The sequence below is a fragment of the Oncorhynchus clarkii genome, chromosome 14, assembly GCF_045791955.1.
Source record: "Oncorhynchus clarkii lewisi isolate Uvic-CL-2024 chromosome 14, UVic_Ocla_1.0, whole genome shotgun sequence".
NCBI lineage: Eukaryota > Metazoa > Chordata > Actinopteri > Salmoniformes > Salmonidae > Oncorhynchus > Oncorhynchus clarkii.
The window spans coordinates 13,475,223-13,495,574 of NC_092160.1; the positions used below are offsets into that span (position 1 = coordinate 13,475,223).

Consider the following 20,352-nt stretch of genomic DNA (forward strand, 5'->3'; position numbering starts at 1 on the left):
CATTTACTGTTTCATTTGCCAACCTTAAAGGCACATTGATAAGTAGCTTTCAGAAACATTTTCGATAAATGACAAAGGGCCCTTTCTCCTCATAGTCTTTCCTCCAAATCCAAAGTGACTGGAAAGAGGACAGGGAGGCAAGAATTGAACCTCCAAGCCACACAGTGTTTTGACGCTCCTGGGATGCCACAATGGTAGTCCCACCACATGGTGCTATCTGGTTGAGCTCGCTCTGCAGCCGTTCAGGAAGACCACTGAACATTGTGGAGCCACCACATATTAGGATATTCTGTAGCATGTCACTCTTCAATCTGATGTCACATTTATTGATACAGTTCATGACCATAATAGGAAGTCCTGGCTCACGGGATCCAATCAGATTTGGTTGGAATAGCACCTCTGGACAAAGAGAGCGCTCATTTCCCAATGAGATATAATTCCCATCTGGAAGCTTGTATTGCACCATGTCACAAACTCTTAATTCAATGTCTATATCAGGGGCTACATAGCAACATTTTGCCTTGATGTCATCCATTAGGCCCAATTTGTCAAAAGAAAACCCTTTTCCAGACTCCTGCAGTAACTTCTGCAAGTAAAGGTCAAGGCTTCGTCCTGCATATTCTGCACGACAGGTGTAACTTGGCATGTAGTGGCCGTCATCAATGGGAACTGCGTAAGAGCATCCATGCCCGCATTCCAAAACCAGTCCGCTAGTTCTGCCATAGGAATACATGGATAAAACGGACTGGTTTTCAATAAACATTGCTGGAGTGTTGAAGCTCTCGAACATGATTTCGGCGAGTTTTTCTCTGTTGGTGGTCGGACTAAGAGGAGGGTCACACAAAAGCACGGCGTGCTCCTCGCTTGGGATACCCAGCGTTTTGAACGAGTATTCCCACAGTCTCTCCATTGCATCCCATTCTGTTACTATGCCGTTATGCACCGGGTTGACGTGGGATATGTCTAGTGTTTCTAGAATTTCCCTCCCCACATAGCCGTGCTTGTAATCCAAGGGGCCTTTCCGCGCCAAACCCACAACACTGGGAATTACGCAGGAGGGCGCATCTGCACCAGCAAACCCAGTTTTCAGGTATCCTGTACCGACATCGATGACTACCGCCTTGGTGCACTTCACGATACCCTTCGCCTTTGGACTCGACTCCTCTTCATCAAGCTCTGTTTTCGGTTTAGATGATTTGGATGTCTTCTTCAATTTAGGGTTATCCGGAGAGGTGTTTTTTGACTTCGAAGACTTTTTCTTTTCCTGACTGTTCCCTTCATTCACTCTGATCAACTTTGCGACTTTTGCAGGACCCTCACTTGGAAGAATGGGATCCACAAAAGTGTCGTTATCCATATTTTTACTTCAAGGTGTAGGCCATAACTAACATGCAAAAACCAAAAGCGCTACGTCCTGAACTGTGTCCCGACAGTTTTGAAGCGCCAGGATGATGCGCATTCAATCACTGTGTTACCTTTGTGACGTAATTGATCGTAATAATAGTACACGTAATTTGGAATGCATATGTACGGAACAGTCAGAAACGAGAAGAGTAGCTGCAGATCGCTAATCTGGGTACCAGTCTTTTTAGCTCATATTCCACCCCTTGCCAGAGACTGGCCTTTTGGCAATATAAACGTTCAGTATGCAAACAGGTTTACGGCGCAGTTGCTGTTTGGTAGTTGGAAACAACATTCATATTTTCCATGACAATGTTATGGAACAACAATACCCTAGTCAAAAAATCCTATAGGATTAGCGATTTTTTTTCCAATCGAATCCTATAGGGTTTTGTGTCCCCTGTATCAGAATCCTATTGGACTACTTTTTTCCCCTATTGGGAATCAAAAGTAATCAGATTGGTTCCTATAGGTTTGGTAGAATTTTGTTACCCCATTCAGATTCCTATTATAACTTATTTTTCTTCCTAATTGAACCAATTCAATTATAGTTTATCATTATTTACAGTACAATGCAAAAACATTAATTACATGTTCGTTGGTCGGAAACAGCAGTTCTATATCAATATGATACAATAAATATGTGGAAATGACAATATCACTGGCGTCATTGCAAATCAATACCGAAACTTGTGTAGCTACCTGGAGCCGGCAAACGGATTTAATAAATAGCATTTAACTTCAGTTTATTTGTTGTTACAGTTTGTGTTATGGTATTATTGAGGGCAATGTTTAGTTAATTCAATTGGAAGTTATTCATTGTGATCATGGTCACAGCTCTATCGCAATTGACGATCAGATAAAATGCATTAGATTGACGGTAACAGTCAGTCAGATTAGGCTACAGGTTTTTAAAAACACACTTGCTGTTGTTAAGCAGATTCAGTTCATATCTATATTATAGTAGCCTATTCCAGTAGGCTATTGGGTAACACAAGCACTTACCATTTATGTTGAATAAATTAGTCTGTCAATTTGAACTAAACAAACTGCTAAATCCTTAATTTTGCATTGGTGCTATAGGCTACCTGCATCTAGCTAAGCAAACCATGGCAGTTGAATTACAATCATAAACCCAGATTTTACTGAGATTTTAGTGAATAGTCAAACGAGTTCACTCCCAGACAGTCCTAGCAAAATTCTTTCTTGAGAAATTGCTCTTTGCTAAGAATCTGTTTGTTTCTCTTTGACCATTTTTAATTGAAAATAATCACAGTAATACCCTTTACTGACTTTACAGTATGTAGAGCCCAGAATGTTATTTTTTAGAGCCCAGTCCCATTTTAACCACGTTCTTGCCAGGATGAGCCTTTTATATCTCCTGTCTCCTGGCAAGTGTAGGAGTGGGCCAATGTGGGTGGATGTCTATTTTAATAAATCAATTGACTATACACCATCACAAATAAATCTATTATACATTTGTTTTAGGCAGGTCCTAAGAAACAATTTAGGCTATAAAACTAGTCAAATGTATTTTCAAACGAATAGAATGGCATATTTTGAGTTTGTTACTGGTCTGTCAACACACATTTTGCCCTATGTTATAGTGCGCTAAGAATATAATGAAATATAAAATACAAATATTTTCCCAGCACGACATGCGAGATATAAAACGTGATATTTTGAAACCGAGCCCACCCAAGGCAAGCCCGTGCTATTTTGATCCACGTTTGATCTATTTTCTACCCTCTTGCCTTGTTAGGGAGCTGGCATAGGGTCTTACATGGAGAGTATCTTCGTCATGATACCCATAGAAAATAATATCAATCCAAATTGTCAACAGCATTAAGTCTCGTGTTCATACTTCACAAACTCCGCAGGATTTTGGAGTTGCCGGCGATCGAGCAAAAATAACAGGCCTACACTTAATTTAGGCCACATTATTACATGCTAAATGTTTCTGATCAGTAACAGATGAACTATACCACCTCCACTTATTTGCCCAGCCAGAGATCTTAACAAATATACAGATGGAGATTCAAACAATATGACATGAAGACTAGTCACAGGCTTTTGGTTGGGAGTGGGAGTGGGCCTAGGCTACTAAACGACTGCAAGTGAAGAGCAAAATAACCCACTTGTACGTAACATGCTGGCAAAATGTTCTGTTCGGTGTTGATAAATGAGCCATCTAGACAAGATTACATTTCTACAGCCTGATTGTAGCCTAACCAATAGCAGAGATTCAGTGAAAAGAAGAGTCAGACATTGATTTATCAAGACCCCAGGCTTGTCTCAAAGCAGCATGAAACGGTTGATCACACGTGGGTAAACTATTGCTTCAATCATATAACATCTGGATGGCTTTGGGAGTTTCAGTAAGCAACAATTTTCCTTCAATTGCATAAGCCTACTTTATTCCAGTGCATGTGGTGGGCTGTGAAGATATGGGAGTAGTGACATGCCTTGCAAAGATATGGGAGTAGTGACATGCCTTGCAAAGTTTAGAATTTCCAGGATTGTAGTAACAGGCAATGCTAGGCTTTTAAACACATATGCAGTTTTACAAAAATAATTTCTAAATATACCCATTTTGCCATGTGGTGGAGAGCCTTTTGCAGTTTTGTACACATTTTCTGCATTTCTACACATTTTGTAATGACTTGATATGAGTGAGAATGAATAACAAAATCAATGGGGCCCTGTTGGTATTTGGCCATGATTACTAAGACTAAGACTACATTTCACCTGGCAAATTCTATTCTTACTCAATAGTAAGTTGAGACTCCGACTGAGGCCCCCTGCAGCCGCTTACATCTAGAACCGGCCCTGCAGATTGCAACCATGCAATAAACATTCCATCTGAGGACATGAATCATGTTTAGAAGTTCTATTGATAATCATTAAAAATGTTTGATTGCATGTAAATTAAGAGTTGTATTGGTAATTTTGTATTGGGTTTAACAACTGTTCAAAACAAGTACCAAAAGTAAGTTCACAGCCTCCGCTTGTCAGGAAACAAAGAAAACACATACCTGATCAAATATCTTTAATGGGACAGACAAGAAATAGTACATGACAATCCATACGTAATAGCAATAACACATGCATTTCACATCTAGGAACACACAGCAACACATGAAAAGGTTATATCTGATCGGGGAAATACAAAAATCAACATGAGTCATTCACCAGAGACAAATGAAAGCCCTTTCCATTTCTTGCTGTGCAGTAACACAAGCAATTGTTGACCTGACTGACAAATGAGGCAAAATACCCAACCAGATGTTATTGGAAGAAAAAAAATCCTATAAAAAAAATATTTACATAAAGAAAAGTTTGTATTAAAAAAAGGTATGTCTAAAGCCCATGCCTGCACTCCCATTACCCCAGTGTTTCCCCTAGCTACACTTTCTCTGAGGCGTGGCACAGGTGCCCTGAAACAGCAACACATACTGCCAATTTGAATAAATTGGGGCCCAAAACATTTTAGTCTGAACAAAAAGAGCTAGATGGGAGTCACTACCTGGTCTGCCTAAAGTGATGGTAGAGGAAACACTGCAGCATCCCATGGGAAAAGCAGCTGGCATGCTGATGAAGGGGGCTTGTGGGGTTAAGGTATACGCTCAGGGTTTCCAGAGCTTGAGTAGGCCGTCCTCACTGTACGTGGAGATTAGGTTCTGATGGGGGTGGTGGGCGATGCCAATCACATCCTTCTCATGGACCTGGGATGGGGGAGACAAGAGTTTATGATGAGACAAAAGTCTAATACAAACTTTAGGCCAGGGGGTAGGCAACTAGATGATCGGAGGCCGGAACATAAATATAAGTTGGTACACTGCAAATTGACCCCGTAACTCCAAAAAGCCTTTGGGGGTGTCCCCCCCCAAAGATCTCTGGGCTGCCTGTTGCCGACTCCTGCTTTAGGCTATAGTTCATTGTAATTGTGCCAGGATTGGCTAACATACATTTTGATTTACGTGCATAATCCTGACTAAATTGACAACTCCTATTTTTATAATTGAGAAATGAGTTTTAACCAGGCTTGGGGTTGATTGTTTTTAATTCACATGATTTGGAATAAACATACTGTTAGGGTTCTCTCCAGCTTGCCGGTGACTGTGCTGAAGCAGTAGAGCACAAAGTCCTCTCCTACACAGTATATCCACTCGCCACGTGGAGACAGTGTACAGCAGACAAAGTCTCCACCCTCCCTCTTACCAGAGCTGAAACTTCTCACAATCTGGAGGACAAGGGGAATAAGGTCATACCAATATAATATTTTAAATATTCAAAATGAATACTTCATTCTTTTTTTTAAATGAAAAGTGACCGTAAGTGGTCAAGTTAAGTCCTGACCTGGCCCTGCATGTTCATGATGACAACAGTGTTGGAGCGGTTGCACACCACAAAGTGCTCTGGGTTCTTGGGCAGAAGGATGACGTTGTTGACTGTGATGTCGGTGCCGGCCGAGGTGCCCAGGGACTTGAAGGTGTTAGTGCATTCTGTGGTCTTCATGTTCCACACCTGACAGGAGATTCACACAAGTGTTAATCAAAATCCATCAACATATATTCTGCTGGAAATGCAGGTACACAGGACATACCATGAATTGGACAATCTGGTAAGGGGTGGAGACAAGTCAAAATACAGTATCTGATGCAAATAGCTTTTTTTACTTTTTATGGGACTGTTGGCTTCTCGCAGCCTTTTGCAGAGTGGGGGTTCATACCTTCACAGTGCCGTCAGAGGAAGCGCTGATGATATGGTGGCCGTCAGGTGTGAATGTCGCTTCATTAACAAATGAGGAGTGTCCTCGGAACTCTTTCAACGACTTGCCCGACTTCAATCCGTGAACCCTATGGAACGCAAAAACATAAACGTTTTGGTTCCTTGGTGACCACTGATCTATAGGCAGGAAAAACAAAGAGAAACAATGAGAGAAAGAGGGCTTCATGTGTGCAGGTCACCTGATGGTCTGGTCGAAGGAAGCACTGAGCAGCTGGCTGCTGTCCTTGCAGAAACTGAGGCACGTGACACCTTTACTGTGGGCGCGCTCAAAGCGCCGCAAGCACTGACCACTCTGGATCTTCCACACCTGTCAGAGGAGAAACGAGGTAGCGAAGGTAGTGCGAGTATCCACTCAACCCAATGCAAGAGTTTGTACATTAAAAAGTTGAGGGGAAAGTGACATTCCTATAGTGCCGGTAGAGACCTTTATTTTGCCGTCCTGGGCCCCTGTGGCCAGCATCTCTGTGTCCCTGCTGAAGCACATACACAGCACTGCATCATCCATCATCATGAAGTTATCCTGCGCCTGGTACTTGAGATCCTATCACACACACACACACACACATTTGATAAGGTCATCTTATTAAAACTCCACCAAGGCAGTAAAAGGGTATTTTGAAAACTTCATGAATTGAAATCAAGTGTATTTTCCCAAATCAGAGTATCAACTGGTGTTAGATCACACACGCACCTTTCTGATTTTGCCAGTGGTGAAGTTCCAGACCTCGATAAAACCATCCACTGATCCTGTGACTAAGTACTGACCATCAGGGGAGAAGCGGGAACACTCCACGTGGGACTTCTGCCCAAACTAGTAAGAATAACACTGCATTATGATGACACCCAAGCAGAACTCCTTGTTCTTGTTTTCATACATTGTGTTTTTATGCATAATTTAATTAAAATGTTACATAACCAAGCCAGTACCATTGAGATACAACAATCTCTGTTGAAAAAAAGACAAGGCCAAGGGCAAGCATCAAAACCACCCTTACTAATAAACACTGGCAATACCATAGCTGGACATACAGTACCTTGATGTGTCTAGTGAGCTGTGTGGGGAAGCGCTCCTCCTCCACGTCCTTCACGGCTGCCTTGCCCCTAAACAGGTCAATGGTCATACCTGGGGGCAGGAGACCCTGGTGCTGTTGCCATTTTAGGGACTGAGAGACAGAGATGGTGGTTAAAATACTAATCTGCATAATATTATCCTGGTCGTAGATCAGACTATGTGCTGAATTAACATGAAAATACCATATATTCCAGGTGTATAGGAACATGTCACCCACCTGTCCCAGCAAGGCCATGAGACGGGAGGGGGGCACCACGCTGACCTCCCCGGCCAGGGCCTGGGCGATGGCCACCCGTCGTTTCTCCTTACTGCTGCCATCTGGGTAGGCCTGGAAGACACAGAGGGAGGAGAGCACACAGACACTGAGCAATGACACAAACACAAGACCGCAGGAACTCTGAAGAACCCATAACAAAACAAACCAGTCAATTCTGAGTGGCAACGGAACAAATAGACAACTGATGAGGTCAAAACACTATAAGACATTTATTAATGCTATATTTCAGGAGAACACGGGTGAAGGTTATTTTTGGTGTTCAATTAAAGATGTTCAGGCATACAATAGAGGCACAGACATAACCAGACAACCTGGAAATAATTCATACTGAGTTATATCTCCCCTATACACGGAGTGAACTCACCTCTCTGGGGTCAAAGTAGGAGCGAGCCAGCAGGTTCTCCAGGTGAATGTACCTCTCTGGTTGCGTCTGCTTCAGCATGATCATGGGGTCTGTTTGCCTTAGCAAAGACCTGGCTGCTCCCAACTCTCTCAACTCAATGAGCTCCAACACCACCTAGGAGGGCACACAAACGCACTTTACAAAAAACAATGACATAGCAGCAGAGCTAGCTAGAAAAGGACGTTCTGGTGCATACGAATTCCAAATACAACACGACAACTTTTTACCTGTTCATACAAGTCTATCAAAGTCTTGTCAGGGAGCTTGAGGGACTGAATAGCTTGCAGCACAGTATCCCAATGGCCACTGTTGATGTCTGCCACGAAACTCTCGATACTGTCCACAGTGTTCAAAGACACCGTGGTCTCTTCCTGTAGGGTGGTCAATGTCCGGTGAAGATTGTTCTCTTTCAGGTACTGCATTATCAGACGAATCACGCTGCAAAATCATGGGACACTCCATCAAGGCATGTCATATTTTGACGCAAGACAAGTTCTATCTAATCGTGTTCGCTTGCAAGCCAGTTAGCTAATTTAGGCGTTCTGACAGGCTAACGTTAGTATTAGTTAGCTAAGACTATTACAGCTACATTAAAAAGATCACTGGTGGGTACAAAAACACTGAAACATAGCTACCTAGCAGGCAAGTTATGTTAGCTTAGGTAGCTAACGTTTACTGGATACAAGCTGCTTGCAGGTTGAGGTAGGCCTCAACTGAGTTTAGAGCTGCCACGTGAACCATAATAAATAAACAAAACATTCAGCCATTTACAGTTGTGCAAATATGAATAGCTATAATACTTACTCGGCTGATTCCACCTCCAAAGACATGACTAAATCACCAAAAAGTAGATCGCTGTGAGTAGAGAAATCAGCGCAAAGGCAAACTAGGAACGAACAGTCGTTGAAGTGGGCGGAGTTTCCAGCAGTAGTAGACTAGAAATATATTTTCAAAATAAAAGTAGATTCACGTCAATAACGTCTGTAGTCGACTACATGCATCAACCAATGCTTGTGTGTGACGCCATCGTCTTTAGACTGATAGATTGCTATGTCATATAATGTGGTTAGCTGATACGTAAAATACCTATCCAGTTGTTGTAAGATCTGGTGGGCGGCAGCAACGCCTGGGCAGCAGGGGAACATGACCTGTATGTAGGCCCAGGCAGGGCCCTAATGGCGGTTTATTCAGGGCTGTGTTCAGTACGAAAAAAACGTAGTGGAACTTTCAATTAAATGCGGGAACGGTGCTTGGGCTGTTGGTTCAAAATGCATGCTGCCCTTTGATGCTGCATTCATAAACAAGTGGGAAGGTGGTAATTACCAGTTGTGAAGTCGTAAATACCAGTTGGATGCATTCAAGTGCTTTGAACTCGTTGAGAAACGCCGATTGGCTAATGGCCAACAAGCTGCGTCAACCATGAACTAAAAGTACGGCTATCATGCTTGTAAACAAAAAAACATGAATAGATTACTTTTTGTAAATACTGTTTTGTAGTTGCATTTAACTTCCAAAAATCCTGTTATAGAGGTAATTTCCTTAGTAGGTGACATCAGAGATCACCCCGCCACACCCACCAAATGGGTCAAATGTACCTCAAAGTCTGTTCAAGAACATTGAAGAATGCTTTGAGGAAACATGTTGTTCAGTACAAAGCATTATTCAACATAGCAAACGTTCAATCAAATTGGACGCACCCCAGGTAGGCTACTGCATCTACACAGGCAGCCCAATTCAATTGTTTTCCCCCCATTAATTGGTAGTGTAATGGGGTGGTGTATGCATGCACCTTAAATTGGATGCGATCTGCCAACCAAATCTCAAAAAAGAAGAAGCAGTGCTTGCATTTTTATCGTAACATGGACGGCCTCCCGGGCATAACAATACTCAGTCGGGTATAAATATAAAGAGAAATATAAAGTATGTGGACACCTGCTTGTCGGATATCTCATTCCAACATCATTGGCATTAATATGGAGTTGGTCCCTCTGTTGCAATAACACTCTTCTGGGAAGGCTTTCCACTAGATGTTGGAAAGTAGCTGCTGGGACTTGCTTCCATTCAGTCACGAGCATTAGTGAGGTTGGGCACTGATGTTGGGTGATTAGGCCTGGCTCGCAATCGGCGTTCCAATTCATCCCAAAGGTGTTCGATGGGGTTGAGGTCAGGGCTCTGTGCAGGCCAGTCAAGTTCTTCCACACCGATCTCAACAAACCATTTCTGTATGGACCTCACTTTGTGCATGGGGGCATTGTCATGCTGAAACAGGAAAGGGCCTTCTCCAAACTGTTGCCACAAAGTTGGAAGCACAGAATCGTCTAAAATGTAATTGTATGCTGTAGCGTTAAGATTTCCCTTTACTGGAACTAAGGGGCCTAGCCCGAACCATGAGAAACGGCCCCGGACTATTATTCCACCCACACCAAACTTTACAGTTGGCGTTATGCATTGGGTCAGGTAGCGTTCTCCTGGCATCCGCCAAACCCAGATTCGTCTGTCGGACAGCCAGATACTGAAGTGTGATTCATCACTCCAGAGAACGCGTTTCCACTGCTCCAGAGTCCAATGGCGTTGAGCTTTACATCACTCCAGATGATGCTTGGCATTGCACATGCTGATCTTAGGCTTGTGTGCAGCTGCTCTGCCATGGAAACCCATTTCATGAAGCTCCCAACAAACACTTATTGTGCTGATGTTGCTTCCAGAGGCAGTTTGGAACTCGGTAGTGAGTGTTGCAACCGAGGCCAGGCGATTTTTATTATTCTTAAAAAAAAAGGTTTTTATTTATTATTATTATTTTTACGAGCTTCAGCGCTCTGCGGTCCCGTTCTTTTATGTCTAGCACTTCGTGGCTGAGCTGTTGTTGCTCCTCGAAGTTTCCACTTCACAATAACAGCACTTACTGTTGACTTGGGCAGCTCTACAGGTGAAAGAAACACACACCTATTTCGGCGAGGTGCTGACTAGGGGAGTGGAACACTTTTAAAAAATAAAAGAAAGTCGCACACTCTAGGAGCTCAGATGCAAAAATATTAATGTCCAACATTTCAACAGACAAGCTGTCTTCAGGGTATAATGACAAACACTGCGGGTTGACTCATTTATATGGTGTCAAAAGACACACAGGTGTCTGTAATCATGGCCGGGTGTGGCCGGATATCATTAGTTAATTCTCATATATTAAAATAGCATACATAAAACATAAATGGATAGTGTACGATCATAGATACAATTTGGATACATAAGCCTACAAACATTTACAATGAATAGCAAAATCACAATAATCACAAGAATGGCTTCAGATCAAAGTCTACGTTGAGACCGAAGGGAGCAAGGGTCTTTAAATTAAAGATCCAGGAGGCCTCTCGTTTCAACAATAAATTGTCGAGGTCACCCCCCCTCCTAGGGAGGGTGACATGTTCGATGCCAATATAACGCAGAGACGAAAATCGAGTGGTTTTCTTCCAAAAAGTGGGCCGCAACTGGGTAAGTCGAGTTTTTGCACCTAATGGTGCTAGGATCCTCCGAGATACATACTTTTAATTTGCGCTTTGTTTTACCCACATCGTTTTTACCACAAGGACAAGTTATAAGATAAATAACGGCCTTAGTGGAGAACATGATAACACCTTTGATTGGGATCTGTTTCCCTGTTTGGGGGTGTTTGAAGGATCTACATTTATAAGTGCCATTGCATTGAGCACAGCCATTACATTTGTAGTTTTCATCCAGTAGGGGCGCAAATACACGTTGTGCAGGGATATCTTGGTGGTGGTAAATCAGAGTTTACCAATTGATCTCTGAGGTTTCTGCCTGCACTCGGCGGTCCTGTTCTTGTATGACCTACCACTTTTTGACTGAGTCGTTGTTGCTCCAAGATGTTTTCACTTCAAAATAACAGCACTTACTGTTGAGTGCTCTAGCAGGGCAGAAAGTTGACAAACTGACTTGTTGGGAAGGTGGCATCCTGTGACGGTGCCACGTTGAAAGTCACTGAGCTCTTAAGTAAGACCATTCTACTGTCAATGTTTGTCTATGGAGTATGCATGGCTGTATGCTTGGTTTTATACACCTGTCAGTGAGGGGTGTGGATGAAATAGCCAAATCCACTAATTTGAAGGGGTGTCCACATACTTTTGTGTGTATAAATATAGTGGCTATGGGATGTATAGACAATAAGGACAGTATATGGATAGAATATGTAATTTATCTGAATAATAGTATATGTACATCAATAGTTAAATAGGATAGGCCTTGACTAGAATACAGTATATACCTGGGTAAACGGTATGTAAACATTATTAAAGTGACCAGTTTTCCTTGATGATGCACATAGGGCAGCAGCCTCTGAGGTGCATGGTAGAGTAACTGGGTGGTAGCCGGCTAGTGACAGTGACTAAAGTTCAGGGCAGGGTACTAGGCTGAGGCCGGCTAATGGTGACTATTTAAGTCTGATGGCCTGGAGATAAAAGCTGTTTTAAATTCTCTCTGTCCCAACTTTGATGCACCTGTACTGACCTCGCCTTCTGGAGGGCAGGCAGCGTGTCCACGGTTGCAGACGGTGCAGTTTCAGTACCAGGCGGTGATACAGCCAGACAGGATGCTTTCAATAGTACATCTGTAAAAGTTTGTGAGGGTCTTAGGGGACAAGCCAAATTTCTTCAGCCTCCTGATGTTGAAGAGGCGCTGTTACACCTACTTCACCGCACTGTCTGTGTGGGTGGACTGTTTCAGATTGTCAGTGGTGCAGACAAACTTTAAGCTTTTCACCTTTTCCACTGCGGCTCTGTTGATGGGGACGTGCTCTCTCTGTTGTCTCCTGAAGTTCACAATCAGCTCCTTCATTTTGTTTTCCTGGCACCACTCTGCCAGGGCCCGTCGCCATTGGTAGTCAGGTTTCATTTGAGAAGACCTGTTTCATTTGAGAAGACCTGTTTCATTTGAGTAGGCTAGCAGTCTTATCAACATAGCCCACTTCCTCTTCGAATCAAACCAACATAGACTGTAGGCCTATTCTGCAGTCTTGTCTCTGAATGCTTCTTCATGCAGTGTCAAAGCTTACCATAGGCCTACTTGTGTCCCTGTCAATAAGGAAACAAAATAATTTTTGTTGCTGATGTTTTGCGAGGTTTTGTACATAAAATAGTTTCGGTCACACTTTATTTGGATTGTTCAGATAGTCCATCTGTAGGTGCTCTACAGATAGTTTGTTGATAGTCTGACCATCTGTTAAGCATAAGCAACTGCTTGCTAAGGTTAGGGTTAGATTAGGGGTAAAGGTTAGGGTTAGTAGATAGTCTAGTGTCTGCTGGTTTTTTGTTTTTTCCTTTCAATTAAGACCTAGACAACCAGGTGAAGAGTTCCTCACTTCCTCATCAGTGACCTTAGTTCATCAATCAAGTTCAAGGGAAGAGCGAAGGCCTGCAGACACTCTGCCTTCCTTGGAATGAGTTTGACACCTATCCAAGGAGTATTTTCATATTTCCCTAACTTCAAATTCCCTGGTAAAGTAAACATTGAATAAATAAATAACCTTGTTCTAAACTTCCCAATAGACCCCCCTGTACACCACCCTGGCAACATCCCTTGAATGGCCAATGGCGCTTTCACGCCATTTGCTGCTTTTCCCAAATTTGTTCAACAGGGGGAGCTCCACGTTTATAGAGAGGATAGTCTCATCAGTACTCTCTGCCAGTGAAGGTCTTTCAAGGTTATGATGTTCAGTGCTGTGCTGCACCAGTCCAGCTTGTCGTTCATTTCATGTATGTTTGTGGGGACATTGGCTCAACGCTGCTTAGGCTTGGTATTAAATAACTTTTGTCAGAGAAAAAACACTATATGTTTGCATTGTTTGCAACAATATTGCATTGCACATGTGAACATCGTCTGGTAAAAGCTGAGTAATTGCGTCCTCCCTGATTTTTAATTAGACTTGGTCTTAAATGTTAGTATTTGGGATGATTGTTCAGCAAATAAATATAATGTCAGTGTGTATGATACAACTGGAACACTGAGATGTTTGACCCCACACATGATGAGCCGTTCTCCTAATAACATCAAATACATGACCTTATAAGACAGAAACAAAATACCACCTGTTTTATCTTCTTGATAGGGGTCTGATTAATTTGTCCCAAGAAGCTATTCACCTCTGTGCACTAACAGTGTGTGCATTAGTCGGCTCTTGAGTGTGAAGCAGGGGTGGGTGGGAATGGGCTAAATCGATTTTCCTTCTAGGCAGCTTTTCCCTGGGGTCCTAGTTCTCCATTGATAAGCCGTTATTGATCCTGGAGTCTCCCAGGCTGAGGAAGGAGAAAAGGAAAATAAGTGAGAATAGTGAACCAGACAGGTCTAGCCTATTCAAATGGCTGTAACATTCACATAGTCTACAGTGCAAACAAAACCAGCTGGCATCAGAATACAATTAATGATGGCACATCAAGGTGATGAAAAGCTACAGTACAAATGTGAGTGTTCCTGCGAGGCAATGTGTCTGCACACACAGGCACAGATGCATGGAGCTCCCTGAACAGCCTGGCTTGGAGAGATGCACAGCAGTGGGGTATCCTTCTTCCTGTAACACAATAAATGGAGTATCATAAAGCTCACCACAGAGAAACCGCTCTTCAGTAGAAAAGCTACTGGGCTGTATCACATTGTATTTACATGAAAAACCTAGCAAAGTGCTGACACAAGCAGATGTTTTGAATGGTGTTGGTGCTGTCTTTACAGACGCTGGGCTGACTCCTTGGCTAAGGCCTCTGCCCGGATTTAAGTAAATGTTTGACATGTACAAGGTTTGTTATTTTTTGTTGATGAGGAAGTCCCGCTTTTGGGGGGCCTTGTTGTTGAGAATGCACAAGAGGTCTGTATAAGCTTTACAGGATGTGACAGTATCTTGTCAGTTCAATCTCTGATCAAAGGGATGCTTTTGTGGGTTAGGATGCATTGGCTGTGATTTGAAATTTCTAACAGAGTTATTTTATTGGAAAAAGGGAATGACGGAATGAATCACAGTTTACCACAAAAGGCTTATTTGAATGAACTTAATAAGCGACCAGAAATGTTGCATAATCCTTGTCATAACAATAGTAACAGTAAACTAAGTCATATGAATTGATAAGATCATGTAATGGACAATGAAAACTCCCTTGGGAGGTTAAAGATTCAGTCTACGCTACACTACAGCCGACTTGCTGACAGGGCTCTTGTCATCTGTCGTTGGAAACACAAAGAAGTGATGAGGCTGTAGTTGAAGTGTTTTGTAATTGTTAAACCATCCTTGCTTATTTTCATCAGTGACACTCCACACAGTACGGCTTAGAACATACTGCGCAGTCAGTAATTGCTGTGCTTAAGGTATTTACATACACACATGCAGACTTAGTTCGTACTGAAACAACAGATAGGCTTAACAAGTTTGAATGAGGGTATTAGGCATAAAACAAAAGAAAAATAAAGATAATTTGTGGTAGCCTAATTAATACTGTTATTACCAGGCAATTGTTTGATGATAGGATAGAGTGATGGAAGTAGAATGTCTCTCTCTACTGCCTTTCTTCCTTTTTCCCCAGCTTTGACAATACACGTACACTTCATGAGTTATTGGTTCCCTGCATCTACTTATTGCAGTGCAGAGTCAAGATAATAACCAAACCCATCTTCTGTTGGACTGCTGAAAATGATATATACTCCTTAGGCGAACCCATTTTCCAGACTTTTTAAAAGGGTTACATCATGGAGAATGTATTCTCTTACCATGAGCACCGTTTAGCTATTTCAAATTCAAAACATGCTAAAGCAAACAGTGGAGAAATAATTATGCAATGCCTTGACCTCATTTGGGATACTTGCATTCTGAGATCATTTTGTAACAGGACAAATTCATCTGTGCTTTAATTAATGTTTCATTCAAGTGAAACAGAGCTGTCACTGTCATGTAAACATCAAAAAGAAACACACTTTGCCCTTGCAGTGGGGTCTAGAGAGGTAGGACTGGTGTGGGTCATTTTAAAATATTAGAACACATCCAACAGTGCTCGTGGGTTCTCTCGGGCGACTGCTGAGAGGGAAACAAACTGAAATGTCACTGCCTTGTACCTACCCATTGTGCTCCTCTGTATAATAATACTTTTTGAAAGGAGAGTGGCATTTGTCGCCATGGGAATAGGCCTGGCTGTCAGAAATTACTGAAAGTACAGCAAAACCCAGTTTGAAAAGGTCAAACCCGTATAATGAGAATTAAATGCCATTTTTCTCAGGATATCGAAGATCCATTTCAAGATTCCACATTAATTATGGCCACAACTACCTTGAAGTATTTATCATTAGCATATAGAATTAGTTATTATTAATTATTAAAATGTAGGGAGAAGTCATTCTCCCTCTGGCTTGCAAAAGTAGCAAGTGGGATTGTTCCAATTGCTGACAGTAACAATTAGCCTATCAGTCACACATACAGTGCCTTGCGAAAGTATTCGGCCCCCTTGAACTTTGCGACCTTTTGCCACATTTCAGGCTTCAAACATAAAGATATAAAACTGTATTTTTTTGTGAAGAATCAACAACAAGTGAGACACAATCATGAAGTGGAACGACATTTATTGGATATTTCAAACTTTTTTAACAAATCAAAAACTGAAAAATTGGGCGTGCAAAATTATTCAGCCCCTTTACTTTCAGTGCAGCAAACTCTCTCCAGAAGTTCAGTGAGGATCTCTGAATGATCCAATGTTGACCTAAATGACTAATGATGATAAATACAATCCACCTGTGTGTAATCAAGTCTCCGTATAAATGCACCTGCACTGTGATAGTCTCAGAGGTCCGTCAAAAGCGCAGAGAGCATCATGAAGAACAAGGAACACACCGGGCAGGTCCGAGATACTGTTGTGAAGAAGTTTAAAGCCGGATTTGGATACAAAAAGATTTCCCAAGCTTTAAACATCCCAAGGAGCACTGTGCAAGCGATAATATTGAAATGGAAGGAGTATCAGACCACTGCAAATCTACCAAGACCTGGCCGTCCGTCTAAACTTTCAGCTCATACTAGGAGAAGACTGATCAGAGATGCAGCCAAGAGGCCCATGATCACTCTGGATGAACTGCAGAGATCTACAGCTGAGGTGGGAGACTCTGTCCATAGGACAACAATCAGTCGTATATTGCACAAATCTGGCCTTTATGGAAGAGTGGCAAGAAGAAAGCCATTTCTTAAAGATATCCATAAAAAGTGTTGTTTAAAGTTTGCCACAAGCCACCTGGGAGACACACCAAACATGTGGAAGAAGGTGCTCTGGTCAGATGAAACCAAAATTGAACTTTTTGGCAACAATGCAAAACGTTATGTTTGGCGTAAAAGCAACACAGCTGAACACACCATCCCCACTGTCAAACATGGTGGTGGCAGCATCATGGTTTGGGCCTGCTTTTCTTCAGCAGGGACAGGGAAGATGGTTAAAATTGATGGGAAGATGGATGGAGCCAAATACAGGACCATTCTGGAAGAAAACCTGATGGAGTCTGCAAAAGACCTGAGACTGGGACGGAGATTTGTCTTCCAACAAGACAATGATCCAAAACATAAAGCAAAATCTACAATGGAATGGTTCAAAAATAAACATATCCAGGTGTTAGAATGGCCAAGTCAAAGTCCAGACCTGAATCCAATCGAGAATCTGTGGAAAGAACTGAAAACTGCTGTTCACAAATGCTCTCCATCCAACCTCACTGAGCTCGAGCTGTTTTGCAAGGAGGAATGGGAAAAAAATTCAGTCTCTCGATGTGCAAAACTGATAGAGACATACCCCAAGCGACTTACAGCTGTAATCGCAGCAAAAGGTGGCGCTACAAAGTATTAATTTAAGGGGGCTGAATAATTTTGCACGCCCAATTTTTCAGTTTTTGATTTGTTAAAAAAGTTTGAAATATCCAATAAATGTCGTTCCACTTCATGATTGTGTCCCACTTGTTGTTGATTCTTCACAAAAAAAATACAGTTTTATATCTTTATGTTTGAAGCCTGAAATGTGGCAAAAGGTTGCAAAGTTCAAGGGGGCCGAATACTTTCGCAAGGCACTGTACTTTAAAGATGCTACCTACAGTTCTCACTTCCTACCAGGCAGCTGTTGAAAAGCTACGTTTACACATCTTCCAGCTACAAGGAAGGCCGCCTTTCCCATCTGAATCAGCCATATGTTGTGTTTCTACACCGAGTGTACAAAACATTATGAACACCTGCTCTTTCCATGACATTGACTGACCAGGTGAAAGCTATGATCCCTTATTGAAATCAATTGTTAAATCCACTTCAATCAGTGTAGATGAAGGGGAGGAGACAGGTTAAAAAATGATTTTTAAGCCTTGAGACAATTGAGATCTGTGCCATGCAGAGGGTGAATGGGCAAGACAAAAAATGTAAGTGCCTTTGAATGGGGTATTGTAGGAGGTGCCAGGTGCACCGGTTTGTGTCAATAACTGCAACGCTGCAGGGTTTTTCACACAACAGTTTCCCGTGTGTATCAAGAATGGTCCACCACCCAAAGGACATCCAGCCAACTTGACACAACTGTGGGCCAGCATCCCTGTGGAATGCTTTCATCAACTTGTTGAGTCCATGCCCTGACGAATTGAGGCTGTTCCGAGGGCAAAAGGGGGGGAGGGGTGCAGCAACTCAATATTAGGAAGGTGTTCCTCGTGTTTGGCATACACAGTGTATTCACTATGTCTTCATTTGCAGGAAGAAAGCAACACTCAAAAGATGAATGAACTTTCCACCCTTTCAGTGATTGAATGCTCCTTTTGCTCTCACACACTCGTGTTGACTGGAGTGTGAAGATTAAGATGTGTGTCCATCTGTCAGTCTTTCCCCTCCGGTGTGTCTGGTGCATGCTTGATCAGCACAACGTGAGGGCGAAAGGGAAAAGACAAGTGGGTGCACTATAGACAACACACAGTCTTAGAATCATCTCCAGCCTCTCCTCAAGTAAGGTTGAAATTAATCTGTAATCTCATATCACCCTCCAATGTTCTGGTGTCACCCCAGTCTTAAGCTATGATCCAAGAGGAGCATGTCAGTGTATAATGACTATGGTCATGAATCATGACACGTGCAACTGAACTGCAATCAGCTTGGTCGCTCTCAAAACGTTCTTTGAACATTGCATGTAGTCTCAATTTAAGAGATCACTCCCAGGGCACAACACGTGTTCAATACGATCACCTGGGACTTCTTGACTTCTCATCGGTACAAAGTCCTCAGTACAGAACTAAGCTGCCACTTGGCCATGCAGTGACAAGCATTACAGAGCAAGATGAGAGAAGAGGTAGGATAGAAAAGCGGTAGAAATAATTCTAAACAATATGGATTGATTAGGAAGAGAGGGAGCAAGCAGTGGTGGAAAAAGTACGCAATTGTCCAACTTTAGTAAAAGTAAAGATACCTTAATAGAAAATTACTCAAGTAAAAGTGAAAGTCACCCAGTAAAATACTACTTGAGTAAAAGTCTAAAAGTATTTGGTTTTAAATATATGTAATATAAAAAAACGACTTAAGTAGTACTTTAAAGTATTTTTACTTAAGTACTTCACACCACTGGGAGCATGTGTGTGTGTAGCAGGAGACGGAGCGGGAGAGACAGAAAGAAAGGGTAACTTGGTCCTAGCTCAGCACTGTTACAACTCTACCAGCGTGCCACAGCGATTTCCTTCCCCCTGCGGGAACCTGATATTAATCAATGGGACACATCGTTTAGCCGTGGCCATCGACTTCCACAAGCATGGAGCTCCACAGTTCACTCTGCTAATGTGTCTATTCACACACTTTTTCAGGGGAAAATGGCTCTGGATATTATGTAAAATACTACCATTATAACACCATACCTTGAGGTTGTGTCATGGAAATCTTTTGAAACCCTTATTACATACATTTACGGAAATGTTTTTCAGATTTTTCTATGTTTATGTAGCTGTTGTTGTTTCCCTCTGATGTATGTTAGTCCTCCAAGTGCATTATAGCCACAGTAGGCCAATGTGTGGTTTATTCTTCACAAGTTTGGTCATGCTGTGGTAAACACTGACTGAGCTAAACCATGAGATACTGTAATTGGTATGTTCCGAAAATCACAGTGTTGATAATTAGGTTGCTTATAAAAATGCTGTCGTAGACCTGGGAAGGCAGCAACATGTGTTCTTCCTGACAGCGCCAAAAACATTTATCTCCATTCCTCAGAACGGATTTCACGTGACATGGAAAATAGCACAGGCCGTGCTGCTCAAGGATAAACAGTGTGGTGTGTGTGTGGAACACAGACAATGTCTTCAAACTTTTTTAAATTATCAAAGTACAACATGACATACCGGTAAATGTTCTGTTTACACCGATATAATAATATCATCGCTTCACTGCAT

At 42.2% G+C, this 20,352-nt stretch overlaps 2 protein-coding genes across 3 annotated transcripts; both read right to left on the bottom strand.

Annotated features, from left to right (window-relative positions):
* Positions 1 to 49: 49 nt before the first annotated feature.
* LOC139365991 (uncharacterized) lies at positions 50 to 1,357 on the bottom strand. The gene has a single exon (XM_071103063.1). The coding sequence runs from the start codon at positions 1,355 to 1,357 to the stop codon at positions 50 to 52; it is 1,308 nt and encodes a 435-aa protein (XP_070959164.1).
* Positions 1,358 to 4,435: 3,078 nt separating this feature from the next.
* Positions 4,436 to 8,986, bottom strand: LOC139366319 (WD40 repeat-containing protein SMU1). 2 transcript variants are annotated; one of them, XM_071103675.1, is made up of 12 exons: positions 8,749 to 8,986; positions 8,172 to 8,382; positions 7,906 to 8,058; positions 7,482 to 7,592; positions 7,227 to 7,355; positions 6,884 to 7,003; positions 6,617 to 6,733; positions 6,372 to 6,499; positions 6,134 to 6,260; positions 5,761 to 5,928; positions 5,492 to 5,644; positions 4,436 to 5,126 (listed from the first exon to the last, which is right to left on the bottom strand). In XM_071103675.1, exons 1-12 carry the CDS (start codon positions 8,772 to 8,774, stop codon positions 5,028 to 5,030), a joined length of 1,542 nt encoding a protein of 513 aa, XP_070959776.1. In that variant the 5' UTR covers positions 8,775 to 8,986; the 3' UTR covers positions 4,436 to 5,027. The 2 variants fall into 2 exon arrangements, with proteins under 2 accessions (XP_070959776.1, XP_070959775.1); XM_071103674.1 differs by having other exon boundaries at positions 7,227 to 7,592; positions 8,749 to 8,861.
* Positions 8,987 to 20,352: the final 11,366 nt, after the last annotated feature.

Coding starts and splice junctions, on each gene's coding strand:
- LOC139365991 (XM_071103063.1), bottom strand. CDS start 1,357: ATGGATAACGACACTTTTGTGGATCCCATTCTTCCAAGTGAGGGTCCT.
- LOC139366319 (XM_071103674.1), bottom strand. CDS start 8,774: ATGTCTTTGGAGGTGGAATCAGCCGA. Junction 8,059..8,171: donor TGATAGACTTGTATGAACAG/GTAAAAAGTTGT, acceptor GTGCCCTCCTAG/GTGGTGTTGGAGCTCATTGA. Junction 6,500..6,616: donor CCCAGGACGGCAAAATAAAG/GTCTCTACCGGC, acceptor CTCCTCTGACAG/GTGTGGAAGATCCAGAGTGG.